The sequence below is a fragment of the Mirounga leonina genome, unplaced genomic scaffold (assembly GCF_011800145.1).
Source record: "Mirounga leonina isolate KUSES-001 unplaced genomic scaffold, KU_Mleo_1.0 Mir_86, whole genome shotgun sequence".
NCBI lineage: Eukaryota > Metazoa > Chordata > Mammalia > Carnivora > Phocidae > Mirounga > Mirounga leonina.
The window spans coordinates 313,966-330,693 of record NW_023270830.1 but is presented as its reverse complement, the minus strand read 5'-3'; the positions used below and the strand labels follow the sequence as shown (position 1 = coordinate 330,693).

The 16,728-nt window shown below is 34.3% G+C and overlaps 1 protein-coding gene across 3 annotated transcripts in view; it reads left to right on the top strand.

The window, feature by feature from the left end:
* LOC118002910 (rho GTPase-activating protein 5) overlaps positions 1-7,650 on the top strand; it is a 78,972-nt gene extending 71,322 nt beyond the window's left edge. For all 3 annotated transcript variants that reach the window (XM_034993516.1, XM_034993517.1, XM_034993515.1), the window contains exons 6-7: positions 593-698; positions 4,723-7,650. In XM_034993516.1, the coding sequence (XP_034849407.1) occupies positions 593-698; positions 4,723-5,050 (434 nt within the window). In that variant the 3' untranslated portion in view covers positions 5,051-7,650. The remainder of the gene's footprint in view (positions 1-592; positions 699-4,722) is intronic.
* Positions 7,651-16,728: the final 9,078 nt, after the last annotated feature.

Below are 16,728 nucleotides of genomic sequence, written 5' to 3'. Positions count from 1 at the left end.
TATAAGACTCTTTCTTAAATGTATTTTCCTCCAAATAAATAAAATCAGAATCTCGGGAGTATTCCCCAGGAATACTTAGGTTTAGCTGGTCTCTCAAGTGACTCAGTGCTTCTAGAAGTTTGAAGGTCACTGTACTAGAAATTTGAGATTTACATTTTTGATTCAAACTCAAAGGCTTTTTAAGAAAATTAAATGAACTCGTCAAATGAATGTATCTGTAATGTATTTCCGTAAAATATTAACCTGTGTATGGTATTAAACGTGTATTTAAATTTTTTAAAGTCAAATTAACTTTCGCCTCGTGTCTTCAGTCATTTTTTGAAAAAGGTAGGAAAATAAATACTTACTCAGTATTTTTTTTTTTTCACTGTCTCCGAGTCACTTAGACCTCTGATTAGCTTTATTTGCAGAAAGGCTGTTGTAATAGATGATAATGTATTTAGCAGGTTCTTTAGAATATTTTGTTTTTGTTTACCTATCCTAATGTGCTTCAAACAGATTGTTCATTATCTTTTACAATAAGCAAACCGGGAAGCTTTATCGAATATTTATAAACGTATGAATTTTAACAGATTTCTCTCTAATTTTACAGAAATCCCAGATAAAACAGAACGTCTTCATGCATTGAAAGAAATTGTTAAGAAATTTCATCCTGTAAACTATGATGTATTTAGATATGTAATAACACATCTAAACAGGTATTTTTATTTTTTGTTTTTGCAAATGCACTATAAATTTCATTCAAACTTCAGACTTGATAAATTCTGAGAGAAAAGGAGGCAAACTAATTTAAACATACAGTTCAATTTTGGTTCTATTTTTTCCGGATTTTTAAGATATTTCATCAACTTGTTTAAAGAAAGGTGTTGTATGACTCTTTTAGTACATTTAATGATTACATGAATAGTATAATAGGTACATCTCCCCTGTTTTTTATTACTGTTATTCTTTAATAGTTCTCTTCTGTAGAATCTTGGAATTTTAGGTATGAAATAACTCTTAAATAATTAACCAAATCAACCTATTTGAAGTTGGAAAAATTGAGTTTAAAGAGGGAAATTATATGGTCAGTGTCACATAATAAGTGACACATCTTATAAGTAGAACCACTGTTTCATTTGCTTTTTGTATCACACTGTGTTACTTTTGTATATCTTGCCTGTTTTGTTTGGATATAGCCCACACAGTGAAATTTTTATCAGAAACTTAAATTCATCTTATTATCTACACTGTTAACCTGAAATGCAGGACATTAATCCTGTATTAAAAGCCCTAAGTATGTTAAGCTTGAAGTTTATTCTTTTTTCTAAAATGATACTACTCACAATGCCATTTCTTAAGTGAAAGTATTGTATAATAGCTTAAAGCTCAGACTGTTGAGTCAAACAGGCTTGCTTTTGAAACATTTTTATTCTGCGACTGTAGGCAGATTACTTACCTTGCTTAAGTCTTCATTTTCTCAACTATAAAAAATGAGAAAAATAACACCTCACAAAGTTGTTCTTGGGACTAAACAATTATTAATATTTGTGCTTATTTTTTCAAAAGTCTATTCATAATATTTTTTAGTGACACTTTATGAACTGAAGTTTGGGGTTTTTTTTTAACTACACCAGTGCTAAAACCTAAGTATATTTCAGTTTGTACCTCTTAAAAGAGAATATTAACCAATGTTTAAAGTTTTATTTTTGCACTCAATGTAGTATAAAATTATATTAACATTTCTGGTAACCGTTCTCTGAAGTCTCCCTCCTTGAGAAAATACCAGCATACTAGTATTAACATATAATTAGTGGAATATCATCTTTTGAAAATTACCATACCAAGTGGTTTTTGATATGATAACAGATGTGTACATGGTACTACCAGAACTTACCCAATATGGAGTGTAAGGATGGTTTGTGAACATATTATTGTCTGGCCAGATTAAAGTGCTGAAGTAAGAATTGTACTTCATTTAAAAGAATAGGGAAAAAAGACAAAAGGAAAAGCATGTTCAAAGAAACACAGTGCTAGCCCACAATCAGTATTATTTTAGACACTTTCGTGCTTGGCTTCAGTAATACAGCCACGCAACAAAAGCATATATGATGGGTTGAGGAATAGCCGAGGACTTCGTGATTCCAGTAGAGAGAAGGATAGACAGGGTTAAGAGGTAAGGTCAGAAAGGGAAGAGAGACAGTGCGAGGTCATATAGGACAGTATTCACACAGAGTGTAGGCTTAAAAGCTTTAATCCTCAAAACGTTTTACTGATAAGGAAGTTGCTTTATGGGTGTATGTCACTAAGCACATTGTTGACTTCAACTGACATTTATGGGGATGTGGGGAATTAGACTTTGTCTCAATGAAAATAGCATTGCATGCCAGTTACTCTTAATGGTAGATGGACTACTGGAGAGTAGAGCAGAGAAATAACATCATCAGACTTAAATTTTAAAAGGACTGTAGTAGGACTCTGTAGTTAAGTATAGACTGTAATGGGAACTCTGTGTGCCAGATATTCTTACAAAGGCTAGGGACATAGCACGTGAATAAAGCAATCACTCATTTCATGGAACTTAAATTCTAGTATAGGAAATAAATGAGAAATAAATATATAATGGATGATTGACAAATTGCAAAAACTAATCCATAGAGTTACTCTTTTGCTATATTCTCTTTCACCTTCCATATTCAGTGAGTTACCGTGTCAAATCCATTTTTTCTCCTCATTTATTTTCCTTTTTGTTCCTCTGCCACGGCTTTAGTTTAGCCATTATCATTTCTCATTTAGGTAACTCTAGTTTCTTTGTAATTAAGCTCTCTCCATGCCAGTTTTCCTCTTGATCCTCCTTTGATTGATGTCAGAATGATCTTTCTATAAATATATCTTTCTGATTGAATAACATCCTATATCCTAAAGAAAAAACTGTTTAAGTGGTCTGGTTCTAACTTCTTCAGTTATACCTTTTTTCCATTTCCCCCAAGTACACATCAGGTAACTGTATTAAACTAATAGCACTTAACCAAAAGTATCAATTTGTGCCTGTCTGTCATTACATCTTAATGTGACTGCCTCAGTTCTCAAAATGCAGTCCTCAAACCAGCAGCAGCAGCATCACCTCAGAACTTGTTAGGAATGCAAATTATCAGGTCCCACCCCAGAGGTAATTACCAGTCTGTGTTTTAACAAGCCCTCCAGGAGGTTCTGATAGACACTGAAGTTGAGAACCATTGTTTTGACTGAATTACCCTTCCTACCGTTTTACCAAATGCCCATCACTGTTTTTTGTTTTTTTTTTTTAAGATTTATTTATTTGAAAGAGAGAGCACATGAGAGGGGGGAGGGTCAGAGGGAGAAGCAGACTCCCCGCCGAGCAAGGAGCCCGATGCGGGACTCGATCCCGAGACTCCAGGATCACGACCCAAGCCGAAGGCAGTCGCTCAACCACCCGAGCCACCCAGGTGCCCCCAAATGCCCATCACTCTTAATTCATACATCAAACATTACCTCTTCAAAGAAGCCTTCCCTGGCCACCCTCATCTCTTATTTGGAACCTTTCTTTTACAATTTTTGACCCAGCAATTAGACCTGATGCCCATACTCTCATGTCTTTCAACTTTAAGGTTTTTTTCTTTTCTTAGAATCTATACTTGCCTACTGCATAGAAACACCTGAGTAGGCCCACTATATTTTAACAGAAGGTTAATTTTATTCTAAATATTCTAATTTTGACTCTTAACAGATAGTAATAACTTTTACCATAGAACACATATATTTAAGGCACATATTTTACCTCAGATGAGCAATTCCTATGGTTGGGGAGAGGAGATTCTTTGGTTTATATTTAAAATACTTTGATGTGCAAATTTAATTATGAGATTTTCCCACTACCTTGCATACTGGGCTATTTCTTTATGTGTGGAATAAGAGGGTCAGCTAAGATTCTTTCTCAATGTAATAATTTTGAGTTATAATTCAAGATTTGCCTCTTATGTTTCTTGTTTCTTACAGATAATGATAGAAGTGCTTGCTCACATATTTAAAGAACTAGATGTAAATCTGTTAATAACGTATGATCGATCATTTGTAAATTATTATTAAATCCTAAGAATTTTAAGGTGGAATGTGTTTCTGTGAACTTTTGTCTTTCAAATTAAATTTGTAGCAAGGTACAAATACTTAATGATTGAAAAAATTATTTTTTGCAGTAGTAGAAACTAATTTTTTTGTAAGTTGAAAAGCCTCTTGGTTGGGGCATTATGATAGAGTAATTTTTCTAAAGCTTGGTTTTTCCAAGGTTCAAAGAGATGGCATACCATAGTTGTCTCTTCATCTCTCGTAATAGTCAAGGAATTTGTATATGCAATTAGAATTCTCTGTTTCTGTTACCAGAAACTCATTAAAATTTGTCACGTGTTCTCTTTACTCTGAGAAAAAGGTGTGTGTTTTTTTTTCCCCACACAAATTAAGGAGGCTTCTCTAAGTAAATTATAAAACCGCTGGGTACAACAATTTTTTTTTTTTGAAGACTATCTTTGGTTCTCCTAAGAAATGGATTTTACTGCTGTCTCCTGTTACTGGAATGTAGTTGAACATCTTAGAATGTATAAGAAGAAAAATGTTTTAAATTTGAAGTTAAGATAAAAGGTTTAAAACTAAATCATCTGAGATCTAGGATACTTAAATTGTCATGAATTTTGATTGGTTTCTAACTGTTTTTTCCTATCATAATTTCAGGGTTAGTCAGCAAAATAAAATCAACCTAATGACAGCAGACAACTTATCCATCTGTTTTTGGCCAACCTTGATGAGACCCGATTTTGAAAATCGAGAGTTTCTGTCTACCACTAAGATCCATCAATCTGTTGTTGAAACGTTCATTCAGCAGTGTCAGTTTTTCTTTTATAATGGAGAAATTGTAGAAACTGTGAACACTGTGGCTCCTCCACCACCTTCAAACCCAGGACAGTTGGTGGAACCAATGGTACCGCTTCAGTTGCCTCCACCCTTGCAACCTCAGCTGATTCAACCACAGTTACAGACAGATCCTCTTGGTATTATATAAGTAGGAATTGATTGCAGACAGCCTGAAATTGACAAAAAGCAAATCTAGGCATGCATGTTTCAGGGTTTAGTAGTATACTTGATTTTTCCTTACAGGTAATTCACATTCAGAATGATGAAACATTTTCTCTTTGAACTATATGGTGTTCCTTACTCACTTACATTACAAATCTAAGACCATGTGATAAGCATGACTGGAGAGGTTTAATTTTTATAAACAAAAATAGCTATAAAATGCAAAGCTGCTGTTGCATGCAACCTTATTGCAATCAGTATATCATTCCTGTGGCATTTTCTGTCACATTATATTGTGAATAAAATTTTTCTATAGAAATTAAATGATTTAAAAACTCACATATATGAAACATTTAATGCTTTTCAGCCTGCCTTATGGCTGATTTTGTTATTTGGTGTGCTAATTTGGGCAATTTAATTTACATTTTAGCAATCTGTGTAGATAACAAAAAGCCCAGTTAAGTATTTTATAATTTCAGGCTACTTATGCCATGCTTGGGATGTTGTTTGAAAGAAAGAAAAATACACTTAACATATTTCTGCACCTTCATCTTCTAAGTAAACCTGTGGATGATTTGATGAGGGGTAAATGAACATATTTCTTGTACACGCATACCAAGGACATACTTGTGGCTAAAGTGAGTTGATAATGTTGTGCAAAGGATAGTTGTCACCAGCTCATTTCTTTATGGTCCATAATGAAATAAACATCTTGTATACTGTTAATTCTGTAAACAGATGCATGTTCAAAAGATCTATGATGGTCTTGTAATCTTAATCTAATATATTTTAGATATTTTAATTTTTTCCCTCTTGGGAAATACATTTAGTATAGTGTAGAAAATACTTCATGACATTTTCATATAAGGTTATATAACTTTTCATACATAAACATGAAATTTGTTGTAGAAAATTCTTTAAACCAAACATTTTAATCTAGGACTTCAATTTAATCTGTTCCTTGAATCTATTTTTATGTGGCCCTTTAAAACATATCCAAAAATCCATTGCTAATATAGCAATAAAAATACTTTGGGTACTGACAGCCTCTTTGGAGTATGTATATATAAAATTGCAAACTTGTATTCATATTCTTTTCTGTGATATGTTGTACTAAAATCAAAATGCTTTTGCACCATTTTTTAAAACAGTTTTTTCTTTTGACGTTGGTACCAGATTTGCTGTAAATGACTGCTGCTTTGGGGGTTAAACATTTGGTTAGTGAAGATACAACCAGAACACTAAATTATGGATAAAAATTTCAGAATAGGTGGCATAGGTAAATATTTTTAGGCTTCATTCAGAATTCGTTTATTATCAAACCATGCCATTTTTTTCTGGAAAGAAAAAAATGCTGTGTTTTTCATTGTTAGGTTACATTTTTCTGTAGGAAGAGGAAATTCTTTGGTCCATGTTGTAATCTTCATTCATACTGCAATTTTAAGGTTGTCTTATGTGTATTATAGTAAATAGATGATTTTGAGATTCAAGGCTCCTAAGAGTTTGATTTGCTCATTTTTCCCTAAAATAAATACTGTCTTTCCCAACTGTTATGTCCTAGGTATTATACTTCTAATTTTAACTTCAGAATCAAGATGTCAACATGAACCAGGCTGCTGTTGAAGTACATGTATATTATAAATTATCTTACTTGTGTTATACTCTTATGTGTTATTATCTTTTCTAAGAAAACAAAGTCCCTATTATTCCTATTGCAAAGCACACAGGAATTAAGAAAGTACAGTAATTTTTAAAAAGAAAAATCCGGTAAATGTAGTATTCTTAACTTGTTCTATATTACTTAATAACCTATTGTCTATATAGCTTTAATTTATAGCTGTCAGTTTAACATTGGCATGTCTGGCAAAGAAAATTAAACTTTAAGAGTTTTATAAACTGTTTCTAGGTTGCTAAAGAATTTATTTTTCTACTATATATGGTATAGACAAAGCTCAAAACTATGTACAGGAAAAAAGCCTGACTATTTCTTTTGGAAGTAGGCTGAAAAGAGAATTTTCAGAACTGTTCTTGTCTTCAGTTCATTCGGTCATGACTTTGCTATTGTAATATGTGAATCCCAGTTTATTTAAGCTATTCTCTTTTATACTATGTTAATTTAACTTTCATGTACATTTAGTACCATTTTGTTTAGCATTTACCATTTTCCACATTAACTACCTTACACCTTCCCCAAAACTTACCTCCACTTTTCTATGCATTCTATAATTGATTTGAAAACCTTTGTAGGGCTCATTTAAAATTCTAAATTTGGTTCAATTAACCTGTAGGTTACAGTTAATTGAAAATTAAAGTACAGTTTAAAGCTCAGTCTGTTACACTGAATTGATTGCGTTTGTTTTTGCCAAGGGTTTAGATATGTTTTTAATTATCAGAAAAATAATTCTAAGAACAGAATAATATAATTAAACTTTTTCTTTGGTAAGTTACTGGAAGGTTTCACTGTTTAGGGACATATTATATAATGAGACTTAAAGGATGAAAAGAATATTAGATAGTCTCATAATTATGGGTAAATATTAAGGCATTATATTTTACAATTTTAAATAAAATTCCATCCTCACACATGTTGCCATTGTTTCATTTAAGCTTCAGTGCTTATAGTTATTACAATATTGTACTCAACAGTGTCTAGATTAGCAATATAAAGAAGCATAGTGGTACTCCTTTTCAAATTTTTAGTAGATTTATTGGAAGACAAATTCTATTCAACAGACAGACACTAGGATACACAAATAATTTTAGAACAAAATTCTAGGCATAATACATTTCCATTTGAAATAGTATTTGTTTAGTAGTGCTTTTTCCCCCCTAAAATTTACGCTGTATATACTATAGGTAACAGCAATCTAACTTAGCCAAAAAGCATCTTTTATTTTCCATACTGTGTGTAAATAATGTAGACCTTTTTTCTGAGGTACTGGAATTTAATTTCTAATATCTCTTAGATATAAACAAAAGGGAACAATTGGAATAAGAATTTAGGCCTTAGCTTCCATGGTGATTTTTAGTTTTTTATACAGTAATGTGATGCTATTTGTCAACTGGATATAAATATATATATATAATTTTAAAAAGTCAGAAGTGCTTTGTTTCTTTGTTTATAATTAATGTAATTTTGTGCTTCACCCACAGGATGCTGCAGTAAATTAAATATCAGTGAAGCTTCTGTATAAAGAATGCTACGAATAAAACATTAAGAAGCTATGTAATTTTAAGTTATAGTTGCCTCTAATTTTACCATTTCATTGGTAAAAGCCTTTTTTCTTGGCGTAAAATAAAATAAAAATAAATTTGTCAATATGATGAAAGTTTTATTAGGGAGCTATATTATTGAGCTTTTTACTATACCATGAGAGGAGATCCAAAATTCGTTTTGGATGCATACGTACTGGTGGAGATTCAGTTTTTAAATGTTCAGGAAAAGATGGATTGCTCAGATTTCTGACTCAGCTGTTACCTGAACCTGAATTTTGAGCTGCGGCTAGACATTCTTTTGAGCCCCTGGAAAGATTTTGAAGCCTATTCTAGTTTATTAGCAGAGCTGCTGACATTGAAGAATATACTTTTGTTTTCTCTCCATGGATTATGAATATTAAGCCCAGCTTTATGGATGTATGTTCTCAGAACCTATGGATCTGGTAAAGTTTGTTTGACTTTAATCTTTTTGTTTATCTTGAATTCAGTCATTTTAATTAATTTTTAGGTTGAACAATTTCTGATTTGTTTCAGTGCTTTATAGGTCTTAATTTTTTTATTGTATTTGAACTCTTGGAATTCTCAGCAGCCTTTTCAATTTATCAAACATCTGGAAATAAAATTTTCCAAGATGTAATAGGAGAAGGAATTACTCTTCAAAATTGATTTCTTATGGTAACATCTGTGTATAGTTGAGCAAACTGTACAAGCATTAATAGCTGATGCCCAGTATCCAGCCATTAGATAGCCAGGTACCATGATCTTTTTAAAGTAGTTAAAATCTAATTAATGAACTTTGGACAAAACATTAACCTCAGTTGAACCTTGTCATCATCCTATCAGCGTGATTCCATTTATCCCCCCCACCCCATATTTTATTTCTTTGTGGGTAGGTGGGTCTAGGTGGGGGGAATCCACAGTTATCACTTAAATCTTAAAGTATTGAATATTAGTCTTAGAGAAATCTTTCAGGCAATAGGAACGATTTTGAAAAGCTAATCAGTGATAGTCAAAGTTAAGATTTCGGTCATTACTAAGTTTAATGTATAAAATTATAAAAATGCAGTGCTAGCAGTTTAGGTTTAGTCATTTTACAAATAGTCTAAGACCTGCAGTATACACACTGAGTAGTTGTCATGGAGTTTGTGGGAAGAACATTTGTATATTCCCACAGTGTAGATTTTCTGTTCAATTTTATTTGCCTCACATGGTAAAAATGATGAACAACTTAATAATGGCTCTCCTGTTCTGAAAGTTTGCCTCATTTTTAGTTAAGATTCTATTAGTGTTGTGACCTGTTTTTTCAGATTTATTTCTATTCTGTATTAAATCTTACTCTAATACAAGTGATGTAGGCTTAACAATTGACCTATTTATTCATTGCTTCACTAAATCATCCAAGTTACTTGTAATTAGGTATCTACTCACAAGATCATTTTCTTGTGACCTTGAACTGAATGTTTTGTCCTAATCATTTAATATGTTTTAGATGCTTGCCAGTTTTTAAAAGAGCTTACCCATTTTAAATTTGGAGCTCTGGGTTTTCTTTCCCTTTTCTCTAGATTTTTGGTGTTTCATTTTATTCAAATAAATGTCTTTGTAGTTGTTCAGTGACGCCACCTTATATTTATTACTCTAAAATGATAAGTAAAATTAGAAGCATTCCATACTATCCTTGCTGCTGTTATTAGCATAGGACCTAGGTTATTTTAAATGCAGGTGAAAAGATTTTAAAAACAAAAACCCAAGCTATCTGAGAGAACATAACCTTTGGATACTCTCTCAAATTTACTTCTTGGAAATTTCATTTTCAGCTTTTTCATCTTTGTTGGTGCTCAAAGGTACAGTTTGCTAAATGTTTTTGGTTTATAGAGAGAAACCATTACCAGTGATACCTTTTTCAAATACAAACTAAAATGCTTTATCCAATTCTTTACAAAATGACGGTTGTGAGGCACCAGTCTGGATCAGTCGGTGAAGCATGCAACTCTTGATCTTAGGGTTGTGAGTTCAAGCCCCACATTGGGTGTAGAAATTACTTAATAAAATCTTAAAAAAAAAAAATGGCAGTTGTAAATTACTTAAAATCCATTTAAATTATTATTTTCATGGTGTAGATCAAGGTGAGTGAACTTTTTCTGTCAAAGGACAGATGGTAGATATCTTACCATATGATCTCAATTCTATTGTTGTAGTGCAAAAAGAGCCATAAACAATATAGAAATAAATGAACATGACTGTGTTCCAGTAAAACTGTGTCTACAGAAAAGATGCAGCTGACCAGATGATCCCTGGCATAGATTGTTAGTAAAATTCAATCTTCCAAGTTTCCAATTATGTGAAATAATTACGATAGATTAACTCCAAATAATATAGGTCAAAGTAATATTTTAGAGAGGGTGATGATAATTGTCCTCTCTTTTAGCACCCTTTATTCCCAAAGGGTATTATCTTTTTTAGTTGTAATAAAATAAATGAGCTATGTGGAATAGTTCTTTAAAAGATCATAATAAGTTATTAAAACATTACATCCAGTGTGTAAGATTGGTGATATAATTGTATATATCAGAATTGAACTACTTTCACAGCTTCGCTGCCTTTTTTTTTTTTTTTTGAGACCGAGAGCATGAGCAGGGGACGGGCAGAGGGAGAGAGGATTCCAAACGGGCTCCATACCCAGTGCAGGGCCCGATGCAAGGCTCAGTCCCATGACTCAGATCATGAGCCAAAACCAAGAGTTAAGGGGGAAAAGACATTTTAAGCGGACGCTTAAGCGACTGAACCACCCAGGCATGCCCCGCCTTCTATTCTTAAAGATGACTTGAAGTAACCTATATATATATTTTTTAAAAATTTAGAGAGCGAGAGCAGGGAGAGTGGCAGAGGGAGAGGAAGAGAATCTCAAGCAGACTCCCCGCTGAGCACAGAACCACAGGGCTCAATCCCATAACCCTGAGATCATGACCTGAACTGAAATCAAGAGCTGGATGCCTAACCAACTGAGCACCCAGGTGCCCCTTACAGTAATATTTTTAGTGGTGGTCATTGCATCTCTACAAACTATACATTAATCGTGAGCATACTTAAGTAAATTTTGACATTACTGAAATGATTAATATTTTTACTAACCCTAAAATACCAAAATCATGTCTATAATAGATCTGGAAGTATGCGACCACTATTTAATGGATACTCTTTTCAAAATGTAAGTTTATGCTTCTGAAATCTTTTTGGCTGTTTTTAGTCTATTTAAGTGCCATCTGAGGTGTATAGGCAGCAAATCTTAATTCAGACAAATTCAAGCAAGTTTCTTCAACTAAGAATAACCTTAGAAGTTTTAAGAATGTGCTGGCTTTTGAGTATTTTTCTCTTTATAGCCATGGTTTCCAAAGAATCACTAGTGGGAACTAGTTAAGCTATCCAGAAGCCATCCAACTATACACATCTCTGAGGTGCAAGATTAAGAGATTTATTCCCGGTTATGTGCTTATATATTCCATCTGGGGAAGACAAAATGGAGTTTCTGGGAAAAAAAGTTCATATGAGAAGGGTTCATTAAGTTGAAAAAGCCTTGGCATTCAAATTTAAACTTTGTATCAATATGAAGACTTGATAGTTACTGAGCAATTCTATGACCATAAGTTGTAATAAACCAGTCAAAACTAAACATTTTAATGGCAAAGATCTGGGCATATTACTAAGGAAACTTTTACTGTTACTTCTTAGAAAATCCAACTGTTTATTTTTATTTTATCTATTTGGGGGCGGTAGTGAGAGCATGACAGGGGAGAGGGTCAGAGGGAGAAGCAGACTCCTCGCCAAGCAGGGAGCCCGACGCGGGACTCAATCCCAGAACTCTGGGATCATGACCCAAGCTGAAGGCAGTCGCCTAACCAACTGAGCCACCCAGGCACCCCAAATTCAACTGTAAAATGTCTTCTCCCCCTTAACTCTTTGTGAATAAAAAGGTTCTATCAAAGAAACAGGAAACTGATGATAAAAGGAATTGGAGGATATAGAGTGATTTGCACTGCAGAATGTGTTCAGTGTTGTAAATTTATATATTCCGAGTTTTCCAAAAGTCACCATCTTTTCTACCACTTTTTTAATTATTTGCATTACCAACACTGTAGAGGTTCAGTTTTTCACATGAGAGGATGTAGCTCACTTCAGGTCAATAACACAACCATCGAACACTCTATTAGGCAGGATAATTTTCAAAAGCCGTATTTTTAAAGGCAACAATGTGATGTGGAAAGGAGGTGTACACTAGACTCAATCCTGTATAGAGGGGAGAAGTATTCAGAGCTTAGTGGAAGATCACGAACTCTTACACTCCAGTTTACTTTGTAGAAGCTGGCTTAGTGTGGGCATCTGGATTTGGCCCAGGTAAAGGGCCATGTTAGGGAAGGAGCAATCAGCTGTGCTTTTACTGATTGCATAGGGCTGGAGTGACAAAATTGGAGGCTTGAAAGCCTTAAAAGAACAGCCAGTTTTTCTACGTTCTATGTTGAAATTTGGGCAAAAAAGCTAAACTGAAAATTTCTCAAAGGCGAAACTGAATCCCTTGCAGTCTTTCAAGGCTGAAGAAGCAAAGGTCCACCCAGTTTCTCAACCAAAAACTTTCTAGGCTTGTACTCTAGGCACAGGGATGAGTTTGGGCTAAATCTTACCAAAAGTCTGCCTAACAAAGCAAAGGGGGATCCCCTTTTCAAGAGGAAGAAATTGTCTTGGAGCCTCTACAGTTCTTTTATACACAATATCCAGCACACAGTTTAAAGATTACTAGGTGTGTGAAGCAAGAAAATTATATGACAGGTAAGAGGGAGAAGAAATGTATGATTGAATCCAAATTATCTAGGTTGTGTAAAACTATGACTTTTTAAAAAACTGATTTAATGTGAAAGAAAATGGAGAGGGTTGACATGAAATAGTGAAGTTTTTCATCAAGGAATGATTTTTGTTTGAAAGGACCTCTAGTGAAAAAAATTAACTTCCTAGGTGAGGGGCCCCTGGGTGGCTCAGTCCATTAAGCGTCTGCCTCTTGATCTTGGTTTGGGTCTTGATCTCAGGGTTATGGGTTCAGACCCCTCACTGGGCTCCACGCTGGGTGTGGAGCCTACTTAAAGCGGGGAGAGAACTCCCTTTGATGAGGTAACTGTTCATTAGAAGAAAAGATTAGTGAACCAGAAGACAAGATTTTCACTGGATAATATCAGGATATGTTCAAAATGTCTGACATGTACTTTGGAGTCATGGGTCGGGGGAGAGTGATTAGGGCAGAAACAGTGCTTGAGGTTATGGCTAGCAAGCAGTTTTGCAAAATTGATGAAAACCCACGAATTAAAGTTCAGCCAATACCAATTAAACAGAGCTAAATATTTGAAACTATGCCCAGATACCCATGGCAAAGTGCTGAAAATCCAAGACGGGCCTTATTTTTAAAGCAGCTAGAGAAAAGACACTTTAATTACCTTTAGTGGAGCACCAATAAGACTGACAGTTGATATCTCAATAGAAATCAACAAGGACAGAAGACAGTGGAATGACATCTTTAAAATGCTGGCAGTATGGGGATGAGGGGGAGCAGTATCTGCCAAAGAAAAGGTCCTTCTGGAGTAAAGATGGATCTAGACAAAAGGTAAGGTACTTCATCACCAGTAGGCCTTCAATAAATAAAAACCGAGGAAAGCAGAAGTAGTCCTGAGAGAGTTTACTGTTGTCATTGAGATTTCCAACTGTAGTTCCTGAGAGACTGATCAATGAATCAAGTTCCTTCTAAAACCCACAAGGTTTGTAGGTTTTGGTGTCTCAGATGAAAACAGCCTGAGAGCTCAGTCCTGAGACTAACCCACCTCTAATAGCAACTCTGATCGGAACTTAAAAGACAGCCCAACCTCTTTCAGGCTCCTGTGGAAAATAGAGTTGAGGATAAGGCCAACATGAAATAAAGTAAGAAAGACCTTGCCCACCAATCAGTATTTAGATTCCTTTGAAGAATTCATAAGAATTACATGTGTACAGAATGTAAGCAGGTCTTCATTCAGAAGCCATTTGAACATCAGACCATTTGTACTGGAAAGAAACATGGTAACTGGGAAATTCAAGTCACACACAATGGTTGAATATTTGCAACCATTCAGAACAAAAATCTTAATACATGCATTAAATATGTAGAGACATTTACCAAAAGGCATAGCACTAATGCTCACACTGGAGAGAAATCCATGAACGTACTGAAATTTGAAAAGGCCTTCACCTGTTAAGTCTTGGTTGCACTTCAGAAAATCCACACTGGCAGGAAGTCATTTGAATGCAATGACTGTGAAAAAGCCTTCACCAGAAGTCACAATTCTTGTGTACATCAGAATTTCGTACTGGAGAGAGACTGTATTAGGTACTGCGTTTGAAAGTCCATCAGCCTCAAGTCAAACTGGCTTATTGAGTGATAGCTCCCAAGATGGCCCCTGATGCCCTGGCTTCTGGTGTGACGTCTTTGTATGGTCCCCTACATTCTACCAAGATTGGTCTTGTATGACCAGTAGCAAACAGCAGAAGTGATGGTATGTTATGTCCAAGGCTAGATTATAAAGGACTATGGTTTCCCCTCTTGGGCACCCACTCTATAATGATGAATGAGCTTGGAAGCTGATTCTTCCGCCCCCAGCTGACACCTTGAATGAAACCTCACAAGATAACCAGAACTAGATCTATGCAACCCAGATTCTTGACCCTCAGAAATGTAGTTAAGTGTTTTAAGCAGCTGAGTTTTGGGGGTAATTTACACAGCAAAAGATAACTCATACAGTTGCACATTGAAGTTCATACTGGGGAGCTATCTTATGAATGCACAGTTCGTTTTCTTCATTTCCAAGTCACAACGCCAAGTGTATCAGAAAATTCAGAGTAAAACCATATATATGCAGTGAGTAGGAAGACACTAAGTGCTAGATTAAATTTCAGTATCAGAAAACTAACTGGAGCGGAGAAACTGTTTTTATAAAATAAGAGCACCTTCATGGAGAAATCTTGTTTTAAATACATGTCAGAGAATGTACTGACCATATAGTAGCTTCTCCAGAAAATACCACAGCAGCATCAACAGATTGACAAAGGAGAAAAAGTGCCTGTGTATGTGTGTGTTAGGCCTTCCCCAACAGATTGATCTGACCATAGTACCTGAGTCACTGTTGGTGCATTTAGTGGGGGAGAGGCCTTGGCATTAGTTTGCAGTATATATCAGAATTCATAAACGAAACAAAATCTATATTTAAAGTGAGAAAGCTTCTCACAGAATCTGATGAAATTGCACATTATAGATTTTATGCATCTCAGAAATTATATGGGTATATTTGTGAGAAAAATTCTGAGGAGAACATCTGAGAATGTGTTGAGGAAAGGGCATCTTACTGCACTTTTCTTAAGGAATAATTCATAGGAAAAACTTGCCAGTTTGATTAGGATGTGGACTGGAAAACTTTATAAAGGGTCAGTTGGTAAATATATTTTTTATTGAAATACAGTTGACAAACTGTTACATTAGGAGATGGTAAATATTTTATGCTTTGTAGCCCAGGAGGCTAAAAGCAAGGATATTCCGTAGACACGAAAAAACAAAATTTTCTATTGACAAAAATTTTAAATGTCATTATGTTACAAATTAACCATTTCCAATTAAAGGTTGTGTGGAAATTCTACAATCACATGGTTAAATAGATTTTAAAATTAATTTCCTTTGCAAGTCCATCAAGGTCAAAAACTGCTAAAATTATAGTGTAAGCTTGCAAAGTACATCTAATACAAATTTGGAATTGAAAATTTTTTTTCATTTTAATTTCTAATAGTACAGAAAATGTATAAAGCAACTTGAGATTTGCTTGTGATTCAATGTTAATTATCATGAAATGACCACTGCTTTGCCTTGTAATTTTAGGTTGAATTCAATGAGAAACATCAAGTCAGCAACAATAAGCTGATTTTGAAAACAATTTAGTGTTCAGTAATGGTGGTTGGGGTGGGTCCTCTAATTCAGAAAAATTTCAAATCCTGGCCCTGACAAATTCATGAAATTTATAATAGATAGATGTGTAAAAATTGATGAAGTCCACCATTGATACTGCTCATTTAATAACACATGATAGGTTCAAATATTTTCTGTAAAGGACCTGCTGTTAAATAATACAATGAATAACCATGAATTTGAAGCCTTTACATTGCAAGAGCTTGATAAATTTGTCCAACAAAGCTTTCTGTTCTACACCTATATTTTACCACCATCAGTTGTAAGAACAGATTCTATTTAAGGTTGTATTGAACATTTTCTCAACCTTCTTTGGTTGGTTCACAAAACATCCATAGAGGTTGTTTAGTCAGTTCAAACTCAGCATTGACTGAGTAGATAGTAACTGAGCAGTATTGGTAAGATCTGCGACTCAAGGAAAACCACTT